General features: G+C 32.5%; 1 protein-coding gene across 1 annotated transcript in view; it reads left to right on the top strand.

Moving 5' to 3' along the window:
- The first annotated feature begins 2,472 nt into the window (after positions 1–2,472).
- Positions 2,473–24,663, top strand: part of LOC140441825 (sortilin-related receptor-like) — a 148,299-nt gene continuing 126,108 nt past the window's right edge. Inside the window, exon 1 of the mRNA XM_072532762.1 lies at positions 2,473–2,909. Within this exon, the coding sequence (XP_072388863.1) occupies positions 2,700–2,909 (210 nt within the window). The 5' untranslated portion in view covers positions 2,473–2,699. The remainder of the gene's footprint in view (positions 2,910–24,663) is intronic.

Here is a 24,663-nt window from a genome sequence, read left to right as displayed (position 1 = left end):
TCTGCGGTAGTATTATTTTCAGTATTAGCTAGCATTCCCAGGTATACAAATTCGTTCACAGTTTCGATTACGTCGTTTTATACGTCTATAACAAGTGGCTGTAGGATTTGTGGTTGCATGCTTTTGTGGTTGTCGAAACGTCGAAAGAGACATCATGTTGATGAAAATGAGTTGTTTGTAATCAAAAACAAATTGAAGAAAGAAAGAAGTGAACCGAACTTTGACAGAAAAAAGCATGTAGAAACATTAGTACCAGAAGTAGCAAAAACTCCTAACTATCATACGATACCAACCCCTACCCATCATACACGTCCTGATTCCCAAAGCTATACCCCAGGAGAAAACCTCCACTAATACAAAAACCAATGGAAGAAACCACTGAGAACAAATGGATATGCATAGGGCAGGCGGCTATGCATCATTCTAATATACCGCCCCCCCCCCAACCTCAAGGTGTAATACCATCGTGCCGGAGGGGTGCATTGCCCAAACGGAAAAGTGGGTCTCAAACGATGCCCGAAGCAGGTGTCGAAACGAAGGGAATTATAGCCATGGACAAATATTTAATAAAAAAGAAGGTAAGTATAGGGGTAGGAGAGTCAATGGAGGATATAGGCGAAGAGAGGCTGGCAGCAATATCATGAGAGGAAGAAGAGGACAGTCGCGAATTTAAAATTATACAGTATGGAAACCAATGGAATAAAATTGTGTCCTTATTTTAGAAAATTTTAAAAAATGTTTGGACACGGCAACTTTTAAATTAAAATGTGCGTTGATCGAAAGAAATAATTATTTATTTGTTTGTGTTTTATATAAATTAAAAAATAGCTGAATCCATAAAATCATATTACTTTTTCAAAACTTTCTCTGTGTAAATTTGAGCCATAGGTACAACCGTTGTACAACAAAATTATTCATGATTAGGACATGGCAACACGGCCAAACGCAAATATTTCGTTCTATTCTTTGTAGCTATCTTCACTGCAGCGTATTCTGGATAATGTCAAACGAAAACTATCTTTTAATTTTAAAATTATCATTGCAAAAACATTTAGGTTTTTGTTATTTTATTCTCTTGAAAGGTTCATCATTTTGGATCTTACTTTTTGGTTTTATCAAAGAATATAGACGCTGTCTATATTCTTTGGTTTTATGTTAATTTGTGGGTGTTGTGGTCTTGTCAATGACGTCTTGTGGATAAAAAAATCATGATGACAAAGACAATCGACCTCTTCTCTTTTATAACCTTCTACCGTTTGAGCAAATTAGCTACCACAAATTTTGTTGTAAAATATTAACTATTTCTCTTATGTTCTAAATTATAAAAAGTAAAGTAGGGAAAAAGAAACCGAATCAACAATAAAAATTAAAAAATTTCTACCAATGTTGCCATGATTAACAATTTTAATTTTTTTTGAAAATTTTGATAAAATTTTATAAATATTAATTGAATATGCTAGAAAAACAATTAGGAGTTTAGTCGTTATTTTTATACTAGCAAAATTATTAAAACATACATTTTACTATTATAGACATTTATAAAAAAAAATAAAACTGACATAAACATGTCAAAAACGTATTTAGGCACAATACCACAGTTTAATGCTAAAAAAATTCTTTAGTAATGTAATATACTGTGACGATACCATAGTCCTATATTAATAGATCATTTTATGATACACAAAGGAATTTGTAATTCACTAAGAACCGTCTATCTAAAATTGGTGAAAGAAAAGGTATGGGAAATGTATCATATCATAGCGTATACCTACACGTAAAACACGGCCTCAAGAAACATGGTCAAAGCAGCATCTTTCTAAAAAATGCCAAGTTATATCATTTAGTTGTAGATTACTAATTACAGAAGAACATAATCATGATACGATAGGTGAAATATTAATTTCTGTAATTCCAAAAATAAACAAAATGAAAATTGATTTTATTAACGTTGTTTTCAGTATATGTTTTGTATTACTTCGAGACATACTTTGCTATTTGACACATGAATTCACCACAAGCAGTGGTGGAAGTATGTGGGTCTAAATTCTAAATCAAAGAAAAGACGCAAGGCAAATCTAATACAATTATAGGCTGGCATGATTATAATATTTTGAGACCGGAATGGGTCCTTTTTCCTTTTAATTCGATGCTATTTTCATAGAAAAAAAATTAGAAAGAAAAATTTAGTAAGCAAAAGAAAATATATATTTTATCAATATGAGGCACGTAACTAATATATAGTACTTTAATTCTTGACTGGCCAGTTGGTTGTCAAAACCAGTGCCAATAAAACACACACACACACACACACACATTATTTTAAATCAATAGAAATAAAAATGAAACGAAAATTGGGATTATAGACTTTTTTAAATCCCTGCAACTGCAGAAAAAATGGTGACTCTGGCTACAGCGTATACAACAAGAACTGACAGCTGACGCACTTCTGACGTTTAAGAAAGAAATAAATAAAAGTGAAAAGAAAAACACAAATCAGAAAACGTAAACTGTATGATGTGTGAAGTCACAATCGTATGATTAATTATTGATATTAATATTAATAATTAATTTGTGTGTTGTGATAAACTGATATATCTGAACTTTATACGAAATTAAAAAGTAAATAACGGTAAAATCCTTTGTGTGCGTTAGATAAATAAAAGGAACTCTGTTTTGTGATTGCATGTAAAGTAAGGACAATGTATTTGTTACTTTTCATACTCCTTTTTACAAAATTAACAATAGGACTTGATATTCAACCGAAAACATTGTACGGAAATATTGACGGTATTGTAAAAAGTTCGAAAACGAACATACTTGATGCTCCTTCAGATAGTGCCACTTACAATGGAGAAATTCGCCGAAAAAGAAGAGAGGCCGAAAGTAATTTGTCGGATGTAGTAACAAAGGTAATTGAAAAATTATAGATATTTCCTGTCTCAGTTGGTTAAAAATATTGCTTTGTTTAAAATGATGAAATCACAAATTAGGCTTGTAACAGCTTGATAAGTGTAGGCTTTACTGTTTTATTTTTTAAATATATAGTGTGTTTCTTCCATAGAATTAAATAAAGGAATGAATAAAGTTTTTGATTGTTCTGATAGAAATAAATAGCTTTTTGATATTCATGCTCTCCTTGTTTCCATGGTATAATTTTTTCCTTCTGTGTCTTTAACTTGCCTCCTTCTAAATCTTCCTTATTCGGGTACCGTCGGTACCATATTTTGGTTTAAAAAATCACTGATTATGTGACTACTCGAAAACAAGTAACACCTCCATTTCTTCATATTGTTAAAAAATCAGTATTTAAAATTAAAAATAGCTTACCACAAAATTTTTGTCTAAAGTAGATTGTAAAATAATGGATGTGGATGAAGGTAATTGACCCTATATTTAACACCTAAGACATAAAACCACTTAAAAGTAGGTTATAATAGTGACCCCAAATTTGACAGCAAAATTTTTATTTCTTTCATAAATTTGACATGAAATTGTAGGCAATTTTGACAGTGTCCCAAAAGTTGATAATGGGTTTTATTTATATTTGACTTAAATTTACAATTTTCAAAATTAATTGTCAGAGGTCTTGGTACTTAGAGAATATAAAATTTATAATAATAAAATTGTCAGGTGATAAGTAAATAAACTTTTTTTACTGAAAATAAAATTTCTATTTTCAATAACATACTTAAATGTAAAAAAATACCTACATAGGTATCTACATATTTAAGTAAGTAGGTACCTAAGTAGAGAAAAACAACCTTTTTATGTCACGAAACTACAAAATTTTTCTATTTGCTTTATGAAATAAATACCTCTATTATTTATTGGTGTTGGAAAATTTATTTTTCCTACAATGTCTTCTGCATAATACCAAAGTTTGTCTGGCTTCCAATAATTCAGTCCACTTGCCACCATACCGCCAATAAAAAAACCTAATTTGAAATTTTCTTGACCTTTCCTGTTTTGAGAAGTTTTTTTCCCCCTTGCTTTCTTTTTCTATCTAGAATTGCATTTTCTTTCTCAGTCTTCTCGTTTTCCTTTGTCAAATAATATTTGTTCCACTGTTCTGAGGAACATACACTTGGAACTTTTTCTTTGATGGCTCTTCCTGATTTTTTGTTTGTACTTCCATCTGGCTAAAACAAAATAGATTTAAAAGGGGAGAGTATCTATAGAGTATCCTTATTATTCTTTAAAATCATGTTCTTATTTTCCTTTGCTGTATCTATCCCTTCTTTATCGTTATTTTCTACAGTTTTTTTCTTTATCATTTAACTCTTTTAACTGTTATTTTAATGATATTCAAAGTTATATTTGTCTTTTCTTTTTTTTTCTAATTTGTTTCTCTTACTTCAGTTGTCTCATCACTTAGTTGCTCACCACATTTAATTTTCTCATCAGCCTCGAAAATTGTTTCTTTTTCTCTTTTGTTTCCTAGTATTTCTATTATTTTAGTTATATTCTGATTATCTGTTCCAAAACTATATCTTCTCCTTCTGTCACTCTATCTATACTAATGATATTCTTTTAGTGTGCTGTTTGTAATTCACATTTCTTACTAGGGTCTAAAATAATAGTATCTTCATCTAATATTGTTGCATTTGCCTCTCCACTTTCCTTGATGACTGCTGTGTTTTCTCCTTTATCTAAAATTTCTTGTTCCTCTGTTTCAATACCTACATCTTCCCAGTTTATGTCCTCCAACACAACATCACATGCAACCTTTATTATTATATTATTCTAGACCTCTCCTTCGGGTTGCTTGTTTTCTTGTACCTTTTCATTCAGATTCTTCTAAAGAAAAAATAAGTTTATATCTTCTACCTTTCCATTTCATTTAGCCAATTTCACCTTAGTTCAAAAGCTCTCAAGTAAACTTTTGTCTAGAAAAGATTCTATGACCCTTAAAGCACCTATTAAATCATCTTTAACTTTATTTGATTTCAAGGGGCATATATCTTGTACATCTGACAGAGTTGATGAAATTTCATTTCTCAACACTTTGGAGAAATCACCAGGAGAGACCATTAACATCAAATCAAATAGATATAATCCACATTTCCTAAATGCATTTTTTAGTATTTGCTATTGTCCAGAACCAAGGACTTTAAAACTTTATTAAGCAATATCGCAAAATCTTTTTTTATGTGTTTGTTTTTTATGTTCTAATCTCCAAGCATGAACTTCATTTTGCCACCTCTTTTTAATGGATCAAAAACGCCCACATCCACAGGTTGTATAAATGTGTGTGGCGTTAGGCAGAAGGCTTATCAGTATGATATTCTTTTCTGAACAAAAGGCACATAGATTGTAAGTTAAGTGGGACTTATGTCCATCAACAAATAGAACAACTGGAAATTTGACGTTATTTTTTAACAACCAGTTGTAAAAATTATTGGATATGAATTCAAAGAAACTATCAGCTGTCATACAGCCAGAGTCCAAGTGTCCTATTGCCCAGCCAGGTTGTAGGCATTTTAATATTATATTTCTAGTGATCTGTTCATAGCTAAACATTATCATCTCCGGAGAAAAAATTAAATATAATCATGATCCAAAAAAGAAAAACTCTATAGGGTTTAAAAAAAAAAAAGGAATTTGAAGCCTGCAGATCCATTTCACTTTTTAATACTGATTAAAAAGTCTGATTAAAAATGATAGACTATTAATAACCCTGAAATGTCTGAAAACAAATGCCTGAAAAAAGCCTTAAATTATAACAGCTTGGAAATACAAAAAGTCTCTTAAGCAACTAGTGAAGCACAACCAAGTAACATTGTTATGAATACCAGGGCATAAAAGAATTCCTCAAATCGCGAGTGCTGATAGTTGTGTTAAAGAAAGAATTAGTACTCCATTTATCGAATCAAACTAATTGTACATGTGTATCTTGAAAAGTCGCCTCGCGGAGTGTATTTGCAAAAGGGAAAAGAAAGTTCGTACAGCCTTCTTAGAAAAATATTCTCATGTAATATATTCTCGGTCATAGTCCAGCAAAACGGTTATTACAATTTTCTGAACACTGCCCAAAAGACTCTTAAAGTTTCGCAAAACTAAACTCAGAGTTATAGTTGAGGTTCTCTCTGCATGTTCAGATTTCATGTCTGTAAAATGGTCAAAGTGAACAAAGCAGCATGTATATTTTACGAAAATGCAAAAGACACAGTCAAACATATTGTCTGCAACTTTAGGTTGTTCTCCAATGCCATAAATATCTGAAACAGGTCTTCTTAGACCTGATGAGGTAACAAATGTAGCTCCAAAACAGAAAATAGGCTTTTTTCAGAAGCCATCTTTTGTAAACCGGTTCTACTACAGCCAGTTGAACTGAGATCTGCTACTTACAATTGTGAGTACTGACTAATTTCCCATATACTAGTACTTCTTTGTTCAGTTTTCTGATATTTGAGTTTACTGGGTATACTTAGCCAGAGTTATATTGTGTTCAGATGTAGGCTTTTTACTTTTGAAGGTACTTTTTGGCACTCGCTGGCTGAATTGGCTTTTTATAAATTTAATATTTTAGACTAAAATATCTATATAGGATATACACACAATATAAATATAAGATATACAAAAAAGTTTTTAGGTGGCTTGAGAAGGCTGAACTTTATTGTTTTAAAATTAATTTTTTCTTTTTTTCCTAAGAATCAACGTCAATATAATTAGGCGAATGAAACCACATATTTCACAGTTAATATCCCAACCACACACGACGCGTATAATACGTCTAAACTTTTTTAATGAAATGATTAGAAAAACTATATCAAGTATACATTTTATATATAATTCTGAGAATCTATTGCGCCGACCTTGCACAATTAGAAAGGAATAAATTTATACTTTATATATAAGTGAAACTGACCACAACTACTACAATTAAAGTTAATACTTCTATAAATACACATAATTTACTTTTATATCATTTTTATACAAATTCCAATTAACTTACATAGTGGATATTTTGATATAAGGGTAGTGAAAAAAGCTAAACGTATATTTTATGTATGTGGGTAGGCATTGTAACACAAATAGAAAGCAGGTGTAACATATTAATACCAAATTTGATTATACAAAGATCTCTTAAATACAGGAAATATATAGAACACATGGAGGGCTTTTGTGATTGGTTCTGAATGAGAAATGGATGCAATGTTCATGTGTGAAGAAAACATATATGATGGAAAGATTCATTTACAAGAATGACTAATTTAATGCATGATTATTATCATTCTCAGCGTATTGTACCGATTATGGTGCAGCCTCCCTTACATAGTCGTTCCTCATTTCTGCCCACGATTGTCAAATATTTGCTTTTTTGTGCCATGATGTACCGACTTGGTTCATTGAGCAATGATAATCGACACGGTTCAACCCGGAAGACGGTTGAGTTTAATATTAATTCTGGTAATAGTATTATTAATCTTAGCTCTAGGTTTAATATACAGTGTGTCCGTAAAGTATGGAATAAATTCGATATTTCCTAAATGAAAAGCCTTTTTAAAAAAATCTAAAACACGTCGATTTTTAAATTTAGTGTTCTACATTTTACAATAAAATTTCATTATACAAGGTGATATACATTACAGTGATGACGTCATCGGCTCTTTTTTTAATGTAACACCCTGTATTTTAGGACATTTTTAGATCGATAAAAATGAGCTGATTGCAAAAAAGTATAATACTCGGGTCTAATGGATATAATTTGAAAGATATGCGATTAGAAAATAAATTATTATCAATTGCAAAAAAGTAGCCTACTTCTAGTTTTTGGTAAACTGTAATTATTTGTAGTAACGTTCAATAACAATTAAGTAGTACAATAATTGTATTAATTCGTGAAAGTTCCGTATTATTGCTTAGAATTAATTTTAACTAAAAATTAATCTGAGTGTAAAGCAAAGAATTGAAATACTCATGATGATTGGGTATGAAGACAAATCGCGAACTCAGATGGAAGTGTGTAATTTATTTAATGATAAATATGCAGAAATACCCATCATACAGCCCTCTCTTGGTTCAAAATATTATTTTTTCTAATGAGGCTACATTTAAATTAAATGGCGAGGTCAACCGTCAGAATTCTAGATACTGGCCAAAAGAAAACTCCAACTGGATGCGGAAACATCATACACAATACCCGCAAAAGGTAAACGTATGGGCTGGCATTGTAAGAAATAAAATCATTGGACCCTACTATTTCGAAGGTAATTTAAACAGGCCAGCATACCTTCAGTTTTAAGTGGGTATCTCGTACCTACTTTAGTTAATTTATTCCCCAGTACAATTATTAATCTTGGAGGTTTTGATAAAAGTTTTTGGTTTCAACAGGATGGTGCGGCTCCGCATTATGCTTTAGATGTTCGAAGGTAACTAAACGAAATTTTTCCGAACAGGTGAATTGGAAGACGTGGACATATTGAATGGCCAGCGAGGTCGCCAGACCTCAATCCTTTGGATTATTTTATGTGGTGTCATTTAAAGAATTTTGTTTATAAAACGAAACCTGCAAATATTGGAGACTTAAAAACAAGAATTCGTAAAGAAATAAACAATATTTCTCAAGAAAGCATAAACAAGGTTTTACAAGAATTTGTACAACGTTTGGGTTACTGTCAAGTACAACAAGGGCTACAATTCGAACATTTAAGATTAAGTCATGTATTAATTACTGGATTACTTTCAAGTTATTTATTATAATTTATTAATATTATAAATCAATAAAAATTAATTTTCTAAGGGCATATCTTTCAAATTATATCCGTTAGACCCCCAGTATTATACTTTTTTGGAATCCGCTCATTTTTATCGATCTAAAAATGTCCTAAAATACAGGGTGTTACATATAAAAAAGAGCCGATGTTGTCATCCCTGTAATGTGTATCTCCTTGTATAATAAAATTTTATTGTAAAAAATATTTAAATTTAATAAACATTAAATTTAAAAATCGACGTGTTTTAGATTTTTTAAAAAGGCTTTTCATTTAGGAAATATCGAATTTATTCCATACTTTACGGACACACTGTATGTATATATACAGGGTGGTCCTTAAGTAATTGTACAAACAGAAACCGTAGATTCTGCACTTTAAAATATTACCATTCAAGCCAACTTGCTTAAATATAATGTTGATATTAAGAAAGCTACAGGGTGTTAAAGTGGAAATTTAAAATTTTATTTTTCGCTATAACTTTTACGTTTGTAAATATTTTTGGACAAAAATTTACAGTTGGATACTTTTGCCCATTTACCCCATTATGCTTTAATGGTGAGACATTACTTGAATGAAATCTTCTTCAATAAATGAAATGGACGAAGGAGTACTATTGAGTGACCAGCTAGGCCGCCAGATCTTACGCCTTTGGATTTTTTTCTGTATGGTTATCTCAAGAACAAAGTATATGCAACACAAATAACTAGCATTGAAGACCTCGAAGAAAGGATAACTACGGGATAAGGATAAGTTCGGGACGAGTTTTGCAGGAGACTGTGTTATTGCCAACAACAAGGTGGAGAACATTTTGAGCATTTCTTCTAATGTAATCCAATCAATTACCTCGGGTATTCTACGAATTAATTGTATTGAAGCAAATTATACTTAATGTCAAAATTTCACCTTGTATTATTCATAATAGACACTATTGAGATCAGGTTGTTAAGGAGCTTTTAAAAACATAAAAATATACAGGGTGTCTCATTTAAAATTCAGATTATGGACTATGACAGACTTGCGTGGATCACCCTGTACATTCAGATTTGTGTTTAAAAAGAGCACATTTAAATTTAAAAGTTACGGTATCTCAACGCTTTATATTATTTTCTAAAATAAGGACAAACAATTTTATTCTATAAGTGGTTTCCACACTATATATTTATATATATATATATATATATATATATATATATATATATATATATATATATATATATATATATATATATATATATATATATATATATATATGTTTATATCGACAGTAAATATTATCCAGTATTTCTTGTATATATATATATATATATATATATATATATCTAGAAAATGGAAAATTATTATTAGGAAAGCTAGACCCTCATACAATATTAAAGGTAAACACGATAATAATAATGTTAATTAAAGGAAACAGTCACTAAATAGATTTTGGAATGTAAGATTGTAGTTTTTAATGAAACATTTCAATCTATTCGAATAACAAGAACTATTGAAAATATATTTGTTCAGTAAGCGTTATCTTTTAACAGTAATTATTGTTTATTACTACCAGTTAGTGGTATGTATTTATGTTAATTAGTTCTTTGAATTTCTTGATATAATCTAATCCGGAATACAGAAGTTTTCAATGAATTGGTAAAACAATATTGCACTATTTATTACGCCTGTACTTTCGGTTTTGTTCACTAACCTACTAGAAATGGAAAATTAAATTTATAAAAATTCTTACTGGCAGAAATTAAAACAAAATATCAAAAGAATAGAAATTTGAATGCTGTATTATGCGGGTAATATTAATCTTATATTTGATAAGGGCTACCGCAACGTCCACTTCAGAGATTTAACACAATATCGTAAAAAATGCTAATATCTTCTTATGTATTCCATCTTTGCTGATGTTAGCGATTATCATGCCAAATTCGATTTTGTGCTATGTGTATGTCTCCGTTGGCGCTTGTCTAGTTTAATTAGCCACACTCTCCACTAGCCACAAGATTCGTTTTTCGTCTGTTTGATTCTGCGCGAGTGTGTGGGATAGGCTGTTTTCCTTCTCTTAAATTCCGAATTCTTTATGCCTTATATCATTCATGGAAGATAAACTACCAAACATAAAATTATAGTGTTCGGAGTTTTAGCTTCGGGATGCGTTGCATTTTTACGCACGGTTTAGCGGATTTTATGATTATTAAATCTTTTAAAAATGAAAAACAATAAGTCCCCCGGAGGCGATGAAATAGTGGCAGATGCCTTGAAGGTGGCTGGAAAAAGATTATGGCAGGTCCTTGCCAAACTATTCACTAGATGTTTGCAGGAAGCAATAACACCAACCCAGTGGTATAACGCAGAAATTATCATACTTCATAAAAAAGGGGATGCTACCGACCTCAGGAATTACAGGCCCATAAGTCTACTTTCACATATTTATAAACTATTTACAAAAATAATTACGAAACGACTAGAAAATAAATTGGAATTTTACCAGCCCATAGAACAGGCGGGTTTTAGAAAAGGCTATGGAACAAACGATCACCTACTGGTAATAAAAAATCTTACAGAAAAATGCACTGAATATAATAAACCACTAGCTTTAATATTTGTCGACTATGAAAAGGCATTCGACACCGTAAATCAACAAAAAATGTTGGAAGCCTTGACAGAATGCCGAATTGACTATCGGTATATAAATATAATTAAACATATATACCAAAACGCAACAGCCAGTGTTAGAGTGGGTGATCGTCAAACCCAGAAATTCCCGATACAACGTGGAGTACGCCAGGGGGACACCATATCGCCGAAACTGTTCACTACGCTTTTGGAATATATATGTAAAAGGGCAAAACTGACCGACAAGGGCATAAACATAAACGGAGAAAAGCTTAGCCGTCTAAGGTTTGCAGATGATATTGTACTAATAGCTGATAGGATAGATGAGGCCAAAGAACTTTTAAATCAGCTCTACCTTTCCTCGCTAGAAGGGGGATTGAAAATAAATATATCTAAAACCCAGATGATGACAAATCTTGTAGTCAGCGAAGATATATGCGTAGGAACAAGATCCATAGACCAGGTAATGGCCTATAAATACCTAGGTCATGAGATTCGCATAGGAAAAGATAACCAAACCATTGAGCTTCTCCGTCGTATAAGACTGACTTGGGCAGCCTTCGGCAAGCTGAACCATATTTTCAAATCGTCTGATATACCAATATGCCTTAAAAGAAAAACGTTTAATCAGTGTGTTTTGCCAGTGTTGACTTACGGTGCCGAAACGTTGACCATGACAAGGAGAACAGTTCAAAAGATCCGTGTGTGTCAAAGGGCGATGGAGCGTGCTATGTTGGGCGTTTCACTACGAGACAAGATCCCAAATCGCCAGCTACGACAAAGAACAGGAGTGGCTGATGCAGTAGAGAGAGTAGCAACACTAAAATGGAACTGGGCAGGTCACGTGGCTCGAATGACAGATAATAGATGGACAAAGCGGATACTGGAATGGAGACTAAGAGATGATGCCTACCGAAGTAGAGGTCGTCCACCAACACGTTGGACTGACGATCTAAAACGTTGTCATAGGAATTGGATGCAAGAGGCACAAGATCGAAATAGATGGAAAATTATGAGGGAGATCTATGTCCAGCAGTGGATAAGCGAAGATTGAATGATGAAATCTTTTAAATTCGAAACGGTACAACTGGGAAGCAGCAGATCACGAGAATTTATGATGAGGATTGTAAAAAGTGGATAAAACAGGAAAATAGTCCACTCCTATTCGTCATAATTATAGAGAAGTCATTTAAAAATATAAAAAATGGGAAATGGCAAAATACCGAAAGGCGTGGAAGAAATGGGTAAAAAATTGATAGTTCCGACGCTGTACGAGCTATACAAGATGAAGAAGAAATTCAAAACACTTGAGTTCATATGTATGACATTTCCCAGGCAAACTTCTTGTCTCCGTAAATGCTTTGAACGATGTTTGACGCTCATGCTTAAAACATGAACCTACACCAATATGTATATATATATATATATATATATATATATATATATATATATATATATATATATATATAGTGTAATAATTTTAATATAAAAAAGATTAGTGAAAATAGATATTTAACATTTAATCTATATTTTAAAATCTAGACTGAATATATCTTCTCTCGACATGGTTTTGTCATAATCATCAATTAGCCTTTATTTGTCCACTGCTGAACGTAGGCCTCCCATAAAATTTTCCACCTATTTCTGTCTTGAGCTTCTTGCATCCGATTTGTGGTATTGTGCTTTATATCATCCGTCCATCTAGTCTAACATGTCCGGCTCAAGCCTAATTAGCCATGGCTATTCTTTCAACTGCATCTGTGACTCCTGTTCTTCTCATTTCTAGGATTGGTACTTTGTCTCTGATGTGTTGTGTAACTCCTATTTTATTTATTGTTTTTTTTTTGTCAAAGTTAGTGTTTCTGCAACATATGTCAGGAAAACAAATTGATTAAAAACCTTTCTTTTTAAACAAACTGGAGTATTAGACTTGAAAGTGTTGTTCAATCTACCAAAGACAACCCACGTGAGACCTATCCTTCTTTGTATTTCAGTTGTCTGATTATCTCGGCCTAAGCGAATCTCGTGCCCTAGATATTTGTAAGCTATTATTTGGCCGATGCTATGGCTTTCAATCTGAATTTTATCGCCGACTACAAAGTTGGTCATAAATGTTGTCTTTAAGGAGTTAATTTTAAGACCAATTGTTTTTGACGCTCCATAGCGCGGTTCCAGCATTTTTGTAGGTTTATCAACTCTATCAGATATTAAAACGATGTCATCGTCAAATCTTAGGTAGTTCAGGTCCTCTTCATTTATATTAATTCCCATATTATCCTCTTCTTTCATTTGCATGAACATATATTCGAGTACATTTGTAAACAATTTCGGGGAGATGTTATCACCCTGTCTAATTCCACTTTCTATTCAGAACTTTTTGGTATCTTCATGAAGTCGGACACAAGCTGTACCGGTCTCGTAGATACTCTTAATCGTGGCAATATATCGGTAGTAAATGCGGCAGTCAGCCAATGTTCGAAGCATTTTTTGATGATTTATAGTATGAAACGCCTTTTCATATTCTACGAATATAAGAAAGATAGGCTTGTTGTATTCTATGCTTTTCTGTTAGTGTTTTAATAACTTGTATCATTTGTATATGTTTTGTATCGCCCATCAAATACTAGTATGACTACGAATCGTGTTATGTAAGCACCGTTTTGAAATTCCACGCCTGCAGCGCTGCGGTCGGTGTCATGCGCATGTGCACTGTGTAGGTACCTAATTTCTTGTTATGCCACACACGCCATTGTGGCAACAATAAATAAAACTGTGAAAGACACGCTGTTGTTCATTTCCTTAGTGACCCAAGGGCATTAAAGCAGTTGAAATTAACCGCCAGATTTGCGAAGTATACGATAAAACATGAGTTAGGGAATAATAAAGCACATGGGTAAAAGCTTTCAACGATGACCGAACAAATGTTCATGAAGCCTCGTATTATACGAGGATTATCTTTTTAGTTTTGCATATAGCCATAAAGACAAAGAATTAATAGACTTTATTGCCTTTCAAAATATGTCCCACCAAGATCGATACACTTTTGCATACATTCAAACTAATTGGTAAAACAGTTATTCCAGTTTTCAGTGGACACCTGAAAAATCGCTGTTTTAAAGGCATCGATGGCTTCTTCTGGCGATTGGAATAGCTGCCCACGCATTCAATTCTTGATCTTTGGGAACCTGAAGAAGTCGTTGGGACTTAGGTCGGGGCTATACGATGGATGGTTTAACAATTCGATGTTTTGAAGTTCCAAAAACTCTATTGTCTTTTGGGCAGTGTGAGCACTTGCATTGTCCTGATGTAGGATGATTCGCTCTTGTGTGCTGCTTTGTCGGAGTTTCGCGATAACTTCTGGTAAATAAAACGGTTATATACCAATTAGAAGTAATCGTTCTTCGATCTTCTAAAGCAATTGTTGCCACTCGACCAGATTTTGACACAAAAGTTGAGACCATTTTCTTTGGCACACTTCGAGAACGGATCACTTTTGTTGGTTTTTCCTCATCGTGAAACACCCACACAGCGGATTGGCGTTTATTTTCCTTATCGTATGAGTAAATCCAAGATTCATCGCCACTAACAATACTAGAAACGTTTTTTGAGCTTCCTTTGTTGAACCATTCCAATGTTTTTCGACACCAATTGACCCAAACCGCTTTTTGCTCTTCTGTGAGGAAATGAGGGACCCAACAGGAACCCAAATTCGTAACACCCAGTTCTTCACGTAGAATCTTTTGGATCGAGGTCTTTGAAATGACCAAAGATGATATCTGTCCCCTGATATGTTACTCGGCGGTCATCCTTAATTAGCTGACTAACCACATCAATGTGACTGCTGTTTTGGGTGGACCTGGCCTGGATTCGTTGCTGAGACTAGAGCGACCACGTTGAAATTCGCATACCAGCGGGAAATAATAACACAGAAACCATTTCAGTGAGACATTGCTGTTGAGATAATCCTCTCCGAAAATTATAAAAAATTATTTTTCGAAAATGTTCTCGGCTAAGATCCATTTTTCGACCGACTTGCAATTTTAAAAATTCACTGTTTCGACACGATTGTTGTATCGTAATGAAACTCTCGAGTTATGTCAACAAAAGATTGAGGTTATATTTGTGTCGGACGGTTTTATTGGTGGCGCCCTCTACAGTCGGTTCACAGTTTGTTGATAGCTCACTACAAGTTTAACCCTAATTAGAAAACTGAAATACAGAGAGGATAGGTAATACGATATAATAGTAAAAACCAACCTAAAACTGACGGTTTAAGACGTTTTCGACTAACCCATCTTATATCTGAAGGAATACAATACCTTATAATCCTATTACGGGGGTATTTTGAATGGTTAGAGATGAACGACCAGTGTCGTAGAGTATATGATTGAAACATTTATTTGAACTAAATAAATATATTTTTTAAATTGTACTTATGTAAATTGTATTTTTTAATAAAACTTATTTATTTTATTCAAAAATAAAAAGTTTCTTGCCATTTGTAAAAGATACATTTATTTAATTAAGGAAAAAGGCGCCAAATGTCGCCTGGCAAAATTTCCAATGTGTTTTAAATGTATCCATTATTTTCGAATCCGGAGAAAACTAATAAATATTTTTGAAAAATTTAAACGCAGAATGAAAGATTACATTATTACTCAGGGCAGAAAGTCCCTGAAAACTTCTACAATGTTTATTTTAATATGTTATGTAACAGGGGTGAAAATAAAAGAGAAAATATAGTATAATTTTTAATTGAAAATATTGCATGCAAAAGAAACTTTTTATTTATTCTAAAAAATATTTCATTCTGCCTTTAAATTTTTCAAAAATGCTGTTTAGTTTTCTCAGGATTTGAAAAAAATTGGATACATTTAAAACACATTGAACATTTTGACAGGCGACATTTTGCGCCTTTCCCCTTTAATACCTTACGATTACAACTATTATTACTTACCTTATATAATTACGATTAGAACACTATTCAAATTCAAAATAAATAGGATCAACTTCGGAATCCGAGTCATCTTGAGGGTTAATAATTAGCGGTTGTGTCTCTACGGTCGCATCAATTATGTTATCAAGATCCCACATTTTTTGTTCTTCTTCTATTACATGCCTTACTGCATCTTTCCAGTTTTGTTCTGTAATATGTTGTAAAGACTCTTATAACAATTCACGTACAGCTTGTATTTTATATAACGTATTTTTTCTATCCACATAACTTTTCATTTGTGCCCAAATGAGTTCAATTGGATTTATTTCGCAGTGGTAGGGTGGAAGTCTAAGGACTGTAATGTTTCGCCTTTCCGCCATTTTGTCACGTCTTACGTATTCCTTGAACTTAGATTTGTGTTGCCGGGCAATTTTTAGTTCTGCTTTTACCATTCCATCTTCGTAAGGCAGGTACTTATTCCGCAGCCAGTCAAGAATATCCTGTTTCTTCCACGCAGTCGTTGGAAGTCTTTCTACTAGTCCTGAATGATAAGGTGCATTATCTAATACTATAATTAAAAGAGGTTAGTCTTTGTATGTGGGTATATTTTATTTTATAAAAACCCTTAAAAGGGCAACATTACAAGCACGAACGTTTTCGGAACAACTGTTCCATCATCAGGTTAAAATACCTAAAATAAGTATAAACCATTTAATTACAGCAAACGTGGTTTAAAATTTTGACTAAGGTTAAAAACAATAAAATGGTTATACTTACAGGTTACCATGCCTGAGCCACCAAAATATTTGGGTAAAAACCCTTTAAAATGAAAAATGTTACCAAAGATTGTACATGATGTTGATAATATTATATGATGTTTAATATTTTATATATATAAGATATATATAATATTATCAACATCATGTACAATCTTTGGGAACATTTTTCATTTTAAAGGGTTTTTACCCAAATATTTTGGTGGCTCAGGCATGGTAACCTGTAAGTATAACCATTTTATTGTTTTTAACCTTAGTCAAAATTTTAAACCACGTTTGCTGTAATTAAATGGTTTATACTTATTTTAGGTATTTTAACCTGATGATGGAACAGTTGTTCCGAAAACGTTCGTGCTTGTAATGTTGCCCTTTTAAGGGTTTTTATAAAATAAAATATACCCACATACAAAGACTAACCTCTTTTGTTATACGTGGTATACAGCCAGCTACAGGAATTATTTTCCTTGTGGATTTTTTTTAATACTATAATTGAATTTGGTGGTATGTGTTCAATCATCTGCTCAAAATACTCTTCGAAAACATCAGCTGTCATCTCCTCGTGATAGTCTTTTGTACTTTTGGACTGAAATTCCAACAAACCATGCTTAACAAATCCTTTTTCACTGCCAATGTGAGAAATTATTAATCTACTGCCTTTACCATAAGGTGGGGAGATACCAGTAGACCAACCTTCCATAAAGGCTTGCCTGGAGCTTAATATATTTTTATCTGACCAAATTTTTTTTAGAGTATGACCTGAGTTTACCCACGTTTCATCCTGGTAGAAGATGGATCTTAGATAATTTCTTCTCCAACATATTATCTCCTCCCGGTCAATCAAAAGTGATTTTCGGTCTGAACAATTTAGTTCGTCCGATATGAGGCAAATCCGGGTCGTCTCTAACTTCTTGTAAAATTTTGTTTAGGTTTGGTATTTCTTTTTTGAAAAAAAATCCATGAATTTTCCTTCGAATACCATTTTTGGCAAATTCATCAATTTCAATAGGCTTTTTCCCTCTCTTTAAGTGTTCGTTTGTGTATGGGTTAGCTATACTGTGTTTTTTTCTTTCTGATAGGAACTTATATATAGTTGACTCTCCTACGCCAATCATGTTGGCACAACTTTCGACTATGTGGCGAACAGTGTTTGTGGGATTCGGAGAAACAAGAGCATCATGAACATTCAGGACAATAGGCTTCTCTCTAGGTGAATAGACAGACTTACTAACTGTACGCAACAGTACCGGTGTAAAACTTGATGATATTGATGATGAAGCCATCACAAACAATCCAACAAAACGAGCACGAGCGAAAGGTACGTATATGTTCGTAGGTATATGGAATAAAAAATCACTCACGCACTGCATATAATTCGCAAAAGAAATATTCGAGACGCTAATTACTGCCGTAGACGCGGACACACCGACGAGCCGTAAATTACATGCGATCAAAAACGTACTAAACAAAAAAATTGTTTTCGTTCGTAATAACTTCACCCTTTTAAGTTAAGTTTCGAATATAAACTCGTATTAGGTGTGTTCTTGGGAGTTATGTAACTTTAAAATGAATTAAAAGACAATTTGTTTGTCACTTATTTATTTTTATTTGTTAACCGCAAACCTTTTTTGAGGCAATTTTCCACTTCAAATTATAAATAAGGTACTATAAAAAAAGGATAAATATGTCATTTTTGATAATTTGAATTATCTTTGTCATAAAAAATTGTATTGGATAAGAAACAATTTTGGCAAGAAACAGAAAAATCATAACGGGAAACATGCGACGGAAACATTTATATATAAAATGTTTTTCTCAATAAATACGTTTTTGTTTTTAAACTCCTTGCGTTGAATCTGCAAAGTAATGACATACGTTTTACTTGCCAAGTATTATTTATACCTGCAAACAATTATTTGTTTATCATCAACTTAGTCATGAACAAAATATTTTTGTTGATAGCTTATTGTGTCGAACACAATGGAAGTGTAATGTTTTGTTTTATCGCAAATTTAATATTATTAAATAAAGACATTCTTTAACCTAACAATCACTCAAAACATAAAAAGTGAGACAAATTCATCTTTTCTTTCAAATTTCATCATAAACAAAATTTATAAGTTGTTTATCTTCATCAAATATAAGCTTCAGAACAAATAAGTATTTTAAGCACTGTTTTCCGTGCGGATGACAAAGCAATAATACCTCAACCAGAAAATGACCCACTAAAACACGTTTTTTGATTCTACCAGATTGCAGAAAAATTTGAAATGTTAATTAAAAAATAAAAAGCATAATTCTGGTTTAGAACGTCGTACTTTGAAAAATCCCACATGTCCCACATAATAGCTTAATTGCTTTGGGTTTAGGCGACATTTGTTTGAAATCAGTGACAATGGCCACGAGCAATATAGGTATATTGTGGTGCAAATAATAATACATAATAATGTTTATTGATTTCAATATACAAGAAAAAAGTATAATTAGTAGTTTTTTTACATACATATTAATTTTACATTTGTCACTCAAAAATCAACAAACATTTACTCATTACCCGTTAAAACCTATTGGTCGAACACGGTAATAGTGTGTGACGACATTTAATCTTATATACTAAAAGGCTAAGCCCTTTTCTTGTGCGCAATACTCCTCCTAAACGGTGATAGATAGGAGAATAATTTTTTCGAATAATTAAACAGATTGTTGAGTAGATTCCCCCTAAGGTTTAAAATTTAAAAAATTCGAACCGGTTTAAAAATGGCGGCCATAAAATGAATTTTTCCTATAGTAAAGTATAGAAATTTTACAGGTTTCATTTAAAGTCCTAATTTTCAATGTATTTTAAAATATGCCCGCGTCTACTTTTTTCTTATACTTACTGATTGAATTCAGAATTATGAAACCGGAAGTATTTACTTCCGGTAAGATATCCCTGCCTAATCTAACCTAACCTAAACTAAACTAACCAAATTGCAAACAAAAAAACCAACTTCGAATTTTAAGTACAAAATATTTATTAATTCATTTAAGTTCAAAAATTAAAGTCAATCAAAGTTAGTTCAATACAATCACAATCAATCATACGACGTTTTTAGTCCAGATGGATCCATCTTCGTCGAATTTTTGCTTGGAATTCGGGGTGATGTAAACTTTGACGACATCAAATGATCGAGATCGAGACATTGCAACGTACAGTTGTCCATGAGAGAAGACCGGATTCGGAAGATAGATCCCAACTTTCTTGAGACTTTATCCTTGAGCACGGTTGATGGTCATTGCAAAGGCCAACTGAAGCCTGCGCAAGGAAACTGGAGCCGCGTCATTGAAAAACTGAATGTTCCTTCAGCCGGGGAAAGTTTGATGCTAGGTAACAGAATCACTTGTCCATCGTTCTCAAACCGACTTCTTTTTCTTAAACGTGGCATTTTACAATCTAAAATATGCAAAAAAAAGTTACTTCCGGTTTTACTTCCGTTTTTTATTTAAGAGGGGCGGAGTCTAACAATCATATTGTTTCCGTTTCCTAATGTAAATCTTCCTGAAAATCCTAAAAAACTACTGTATCGATTTTCAATTTAAAAAAATTTAAATTGAAAATTTAAAAAATTGGCGTCGATACAGTTTATTTTTAGGATTTTTGGAACATTTACACCAGGCGACGGAAACGATGGATCGTTAGACTCCGCCCCTCTTAAATATCAGCAAAACTTACATCAAAACTCGATGTCGAGTTGGTCCGCTAGTTATATTTATTTATGTGTATAATAATCTACAAACATTGTGTAACACGTATATTATAACACGTATATAACACGTATATTATACATGTATTTAATTTTTTTATATTTATACGAACGAATATAAAAAAAATCACTCTATTGCAAATATTCTTCTTTTTTTAATTTTGATCATTATTAATTAGTCAAATCGAAAAGTGTATACACAAACATACGATCTAGACTTAACACATACTTTTTAAATATAGATTTTACCATATTTATTGAATTAAGATTATTAATATATGTTTTATACATGTTGTGCAAGTGATTATAGTTATTTAACCAACAAGCGTATTAATAAGGGCGATTAACAATTGAGATATTTTAACGAATTGTTCATTAATAGAAAATCATTCCTTAATAGTGGTCATTAATAAATGATTTTGGGGGTGTTAAAATTGATCATAAATGGACGGTCGACGGAAAAATATTTTTACAGTAAGATACATAGCAGATCTCTGTCCTATTGATTTTTTGGTATTTCCCAATTGAACATGTTGATTGGTTTTAGTGCGAGTCTCGTAGTGATGAGGTAAAGTACGCAGAATATGCTTATGATTGTAAATCAGTAGCAGGGAATACATATAAAGTTGCCTCGTATCCATTACGTTAGTATCACAGAAACAAATTTAAACTTTGGAACTAAAGCTCTTAAACACTTTGTTATTTCATCAATCTGGACTTCTGGACATCCCATTTTAAATGAGAGTCGATTTTTATTCCAAGATATTTTATAGTGTTACTTGATTTTATAATTACGTTTCCCTTCGTGTTGTTAATTGTTATAGAAGTATAAGAAGGTAGTGTTACTTTGTAACTGCAAAACGGAACAAAAACGTTTTTTCATAACTAATGATTAAACACTTATAATTAAACCATTTTATTAGTTTGAGCATATCTAGCTTAATTTTAATCTTTAAATGTTCCCAATTGTCTGCGCTATATATGAGAAATGAAATATAATGAAAGGAATAAATTCATTATTTCGAAAACCGGCCACTTTATCCCGAACCCGAACCTGTGGACATTTTATCAAATTATGAAAGATTTCTTAAATATTTATTCAGCCATATTAATAAGTCTAACTATACTAAATTTAAAACAGATGCACTGGCAATAAACAAAAAAAGGCAAAGACACATAAGCAGCCATAGGCGTGCGGTTTTGCTCCCCTATTAAATAATTAAAACAATATGTACAATTACAGCGTGGATGTACAAGTACAGGTGGATTTCAAAGCCGCATACGACTCAGTCAACAGACAAAAACTTCTAGAGGCTATGGTGGAATTTCAAATGCCGCTTCATCTTGTTCAACTAACGGAACTTACACTCACAGGCGTAGAGAGTGTAGTCAGAATCCAAAACAACTTTTCCAGACCCGTCCATTGTAAAAATGGACTGAGACAGGGAGATGGACAGTCGTGTCTCTTATTTAACCTTGCACTAGAAAAAGTAATTCGAGAGTGCCATATTAATACGAATGGCACCATCTTTAATAAATCTGTACAAGTGGTTGGATATGCAGATGACATAGACATTATTGCTAGATCCACAGAATCTCTGATCGAAGCATTTCGATCACTAACGGCGTCTACACTTAGAATGGGATTAAAAATAAACGCACAGAAAACCAAGTATATGTATTGTACTAGATCAGGCAACCAGATAGCTAGACTATTAATTGATGATGTGGAACTGGAAGGTGTGGACACCTTCGTCTACCTGGGCTCGCTGCTGATCAAAGACAACAATGTCAGCGAAGAAATTAAAAGAAGAATACTGCTTGCCAATAAGTGCTATTATGGTTTGAGGAAACATATGGCCCCAAAACTACCCAGAAAAATTAAAGTTACCATATATAAAACACTAATAAGGTCAGTGTTAACATACGGGTCTGAAACGTGGTCACTTACACAGAACGACCAAGAATTGCTTAAACGTTTCGAGAGAAAAATTCTAAGGAAAATATATGGAGGAATCCAAGAACAGGGTTTGTGGCGTGGGCGCTACAACTTTGAGTTATATAGAAGTTTTGGGGAACCTGATGTTGTAAAATGTATTAAATTAGCACGCCTTCGATGGATAAGACATGTAATTATGCTAGATGAAGATGCAACGATCAGAAAAATTTTCGACCGAAGAGGACCAGTGGGAAGACGAGCCAGAGGAAGACCAAAACTTAGGTATCAAGATAACATAGAGGATGATCTAAAATCCATTGGAGTTCAAGTATGGAGAAGAGTTACCAGAAACAGGGGCGAATGGAAGATTGTTCTGAAGAAGGCTTTGGCTTTGAGAATTTTTCCCAGGCAAGTTGTTCATTGTACTCACTTAAAGAAAATTTCTGAGAAACACCTTAATCCTTAATGGAACAGTATATTCGTTTCTTTTTTAAAACATCGAAACTACTATGTAACATAAACTATGTAACATTTGTAACATAAAAAATCATCTGAACAAAATAACTAGAAAAATATTAGCTTTTCTTATTTTGTGACAAAAAAATCAAATCTGACATTTTTTTGACATTATTTTAAATTTTGTAACTTGGGCAGGACATGTGATACGCAGTAATGACAATCGCCTTACAATGTGTTTTGAGAAAGACCAGATGAGAGAAAATGTGTAAAACGACCTACAAAAAGGTGGAAAGATGTAGTCAGAGAGGATCTAGACTAAATAGGAGTGAGACATAGGGGCAATTGTAAACCATAATAATTATACCATACTGTATATTTGATTTATCTGTTTTAACAGTTTGTTCATTATATTAACAGTTAATTTGTTGGTCCTTGTATACCTACCAAATTTTTCTACTCTGTTAAGAGTTATTAAAGTTTTGATATTTGGCAAAATACTTGCAGTATTCCAGGCACCTCGGGTGCATTGCACAATATATTTCTATATATTACCTCTCTTTTAGATTCCTAAAGTCTTCGCACGTCACCTCTCCCATTCGCAGGCAACATATTTCGCCTCACCTTGACGCATTCTTCCCTCCGAGCAGCGACAGCATTGTTCCACTAGTCTTTAGATCTCCAGCGTCTCGTTTTTTTTTTCAGAAGTTTTTTTGTATAATTTTTTTTTTTTCCTTTTCTTTGGTTTAGCAAATTAGACAGGCAAATTTTTTAAAACCATGTTTTTTTCGGAATAGAATATATTTACTATCTTATTTGATATATTAAATCGTGTTAGTACAACTATTTTTAAAGCATACTAATTAGTTATGATAGCGTCACCAAGTAGTAAAGGTATCGTACATATATATTTTTTCATAAAAATATTAATTATGTTGCATGGCATTTTTATCTATTTAATATTTTTTGCTGAGTTTTTATTTGTGTACTATGTGTATGTGTATATAACTACATTTTTTTGTATCTGCAATAATATTTTTGTTAGTTATTCCTACTTGTATGTATAAATGTAGATGTTTATAACGTATTTTGTAATTTCTTTAATTCGCTTAAAGTACTTACATACGTATACGGTACATGTGATTTTCTGTTACTAATTTGTTTCTAATATAATAATGTTACGTTGTTTTGTGGGTTCGGAGATTAAGTGAAGCACGATGTGGTTTAACCAACTTTATTTAACTCAAAAACTCACTTAATTAGGAATATTACAATTACTAATTACATTAATAATAATTTTCGCTTAGAAGAATTCGCACTGATGCGTAGCATCGCCAATACTAATACTACATCACTCCCCTTCTGGCTTATATAATGAGAACGAACTGTTTTCGAAAACAGCTGTTCTCGAAGACCATCTATCGCACAGGGCCACAATCAGGGGTATGTGACTCACAACAGTAAGATGGATTTTTTAATCAAAAGAACCTCTGAA

The sequence above is a fragment of the Diabrotica undecimpunctata genome, chromosome 5 (assembly GCF_040954645.1).
Source record: "Diabrotica undecimpunctata isolate CICGRU chromosome 5, icDiaUnde3, whole genome shotgun sequence".
NCBI lineage: Eukaryota > Metazoa > Arthropoda > Insecta > Coleoptera > Chrysomelidae > Diabrotica > Diabrotica undecimpunctata.
The sequence above is the reverse complement of the archived record's forward strand: the minus strand, read 5'-3'. Positions and strand labels throughout refer to the sequence as shown.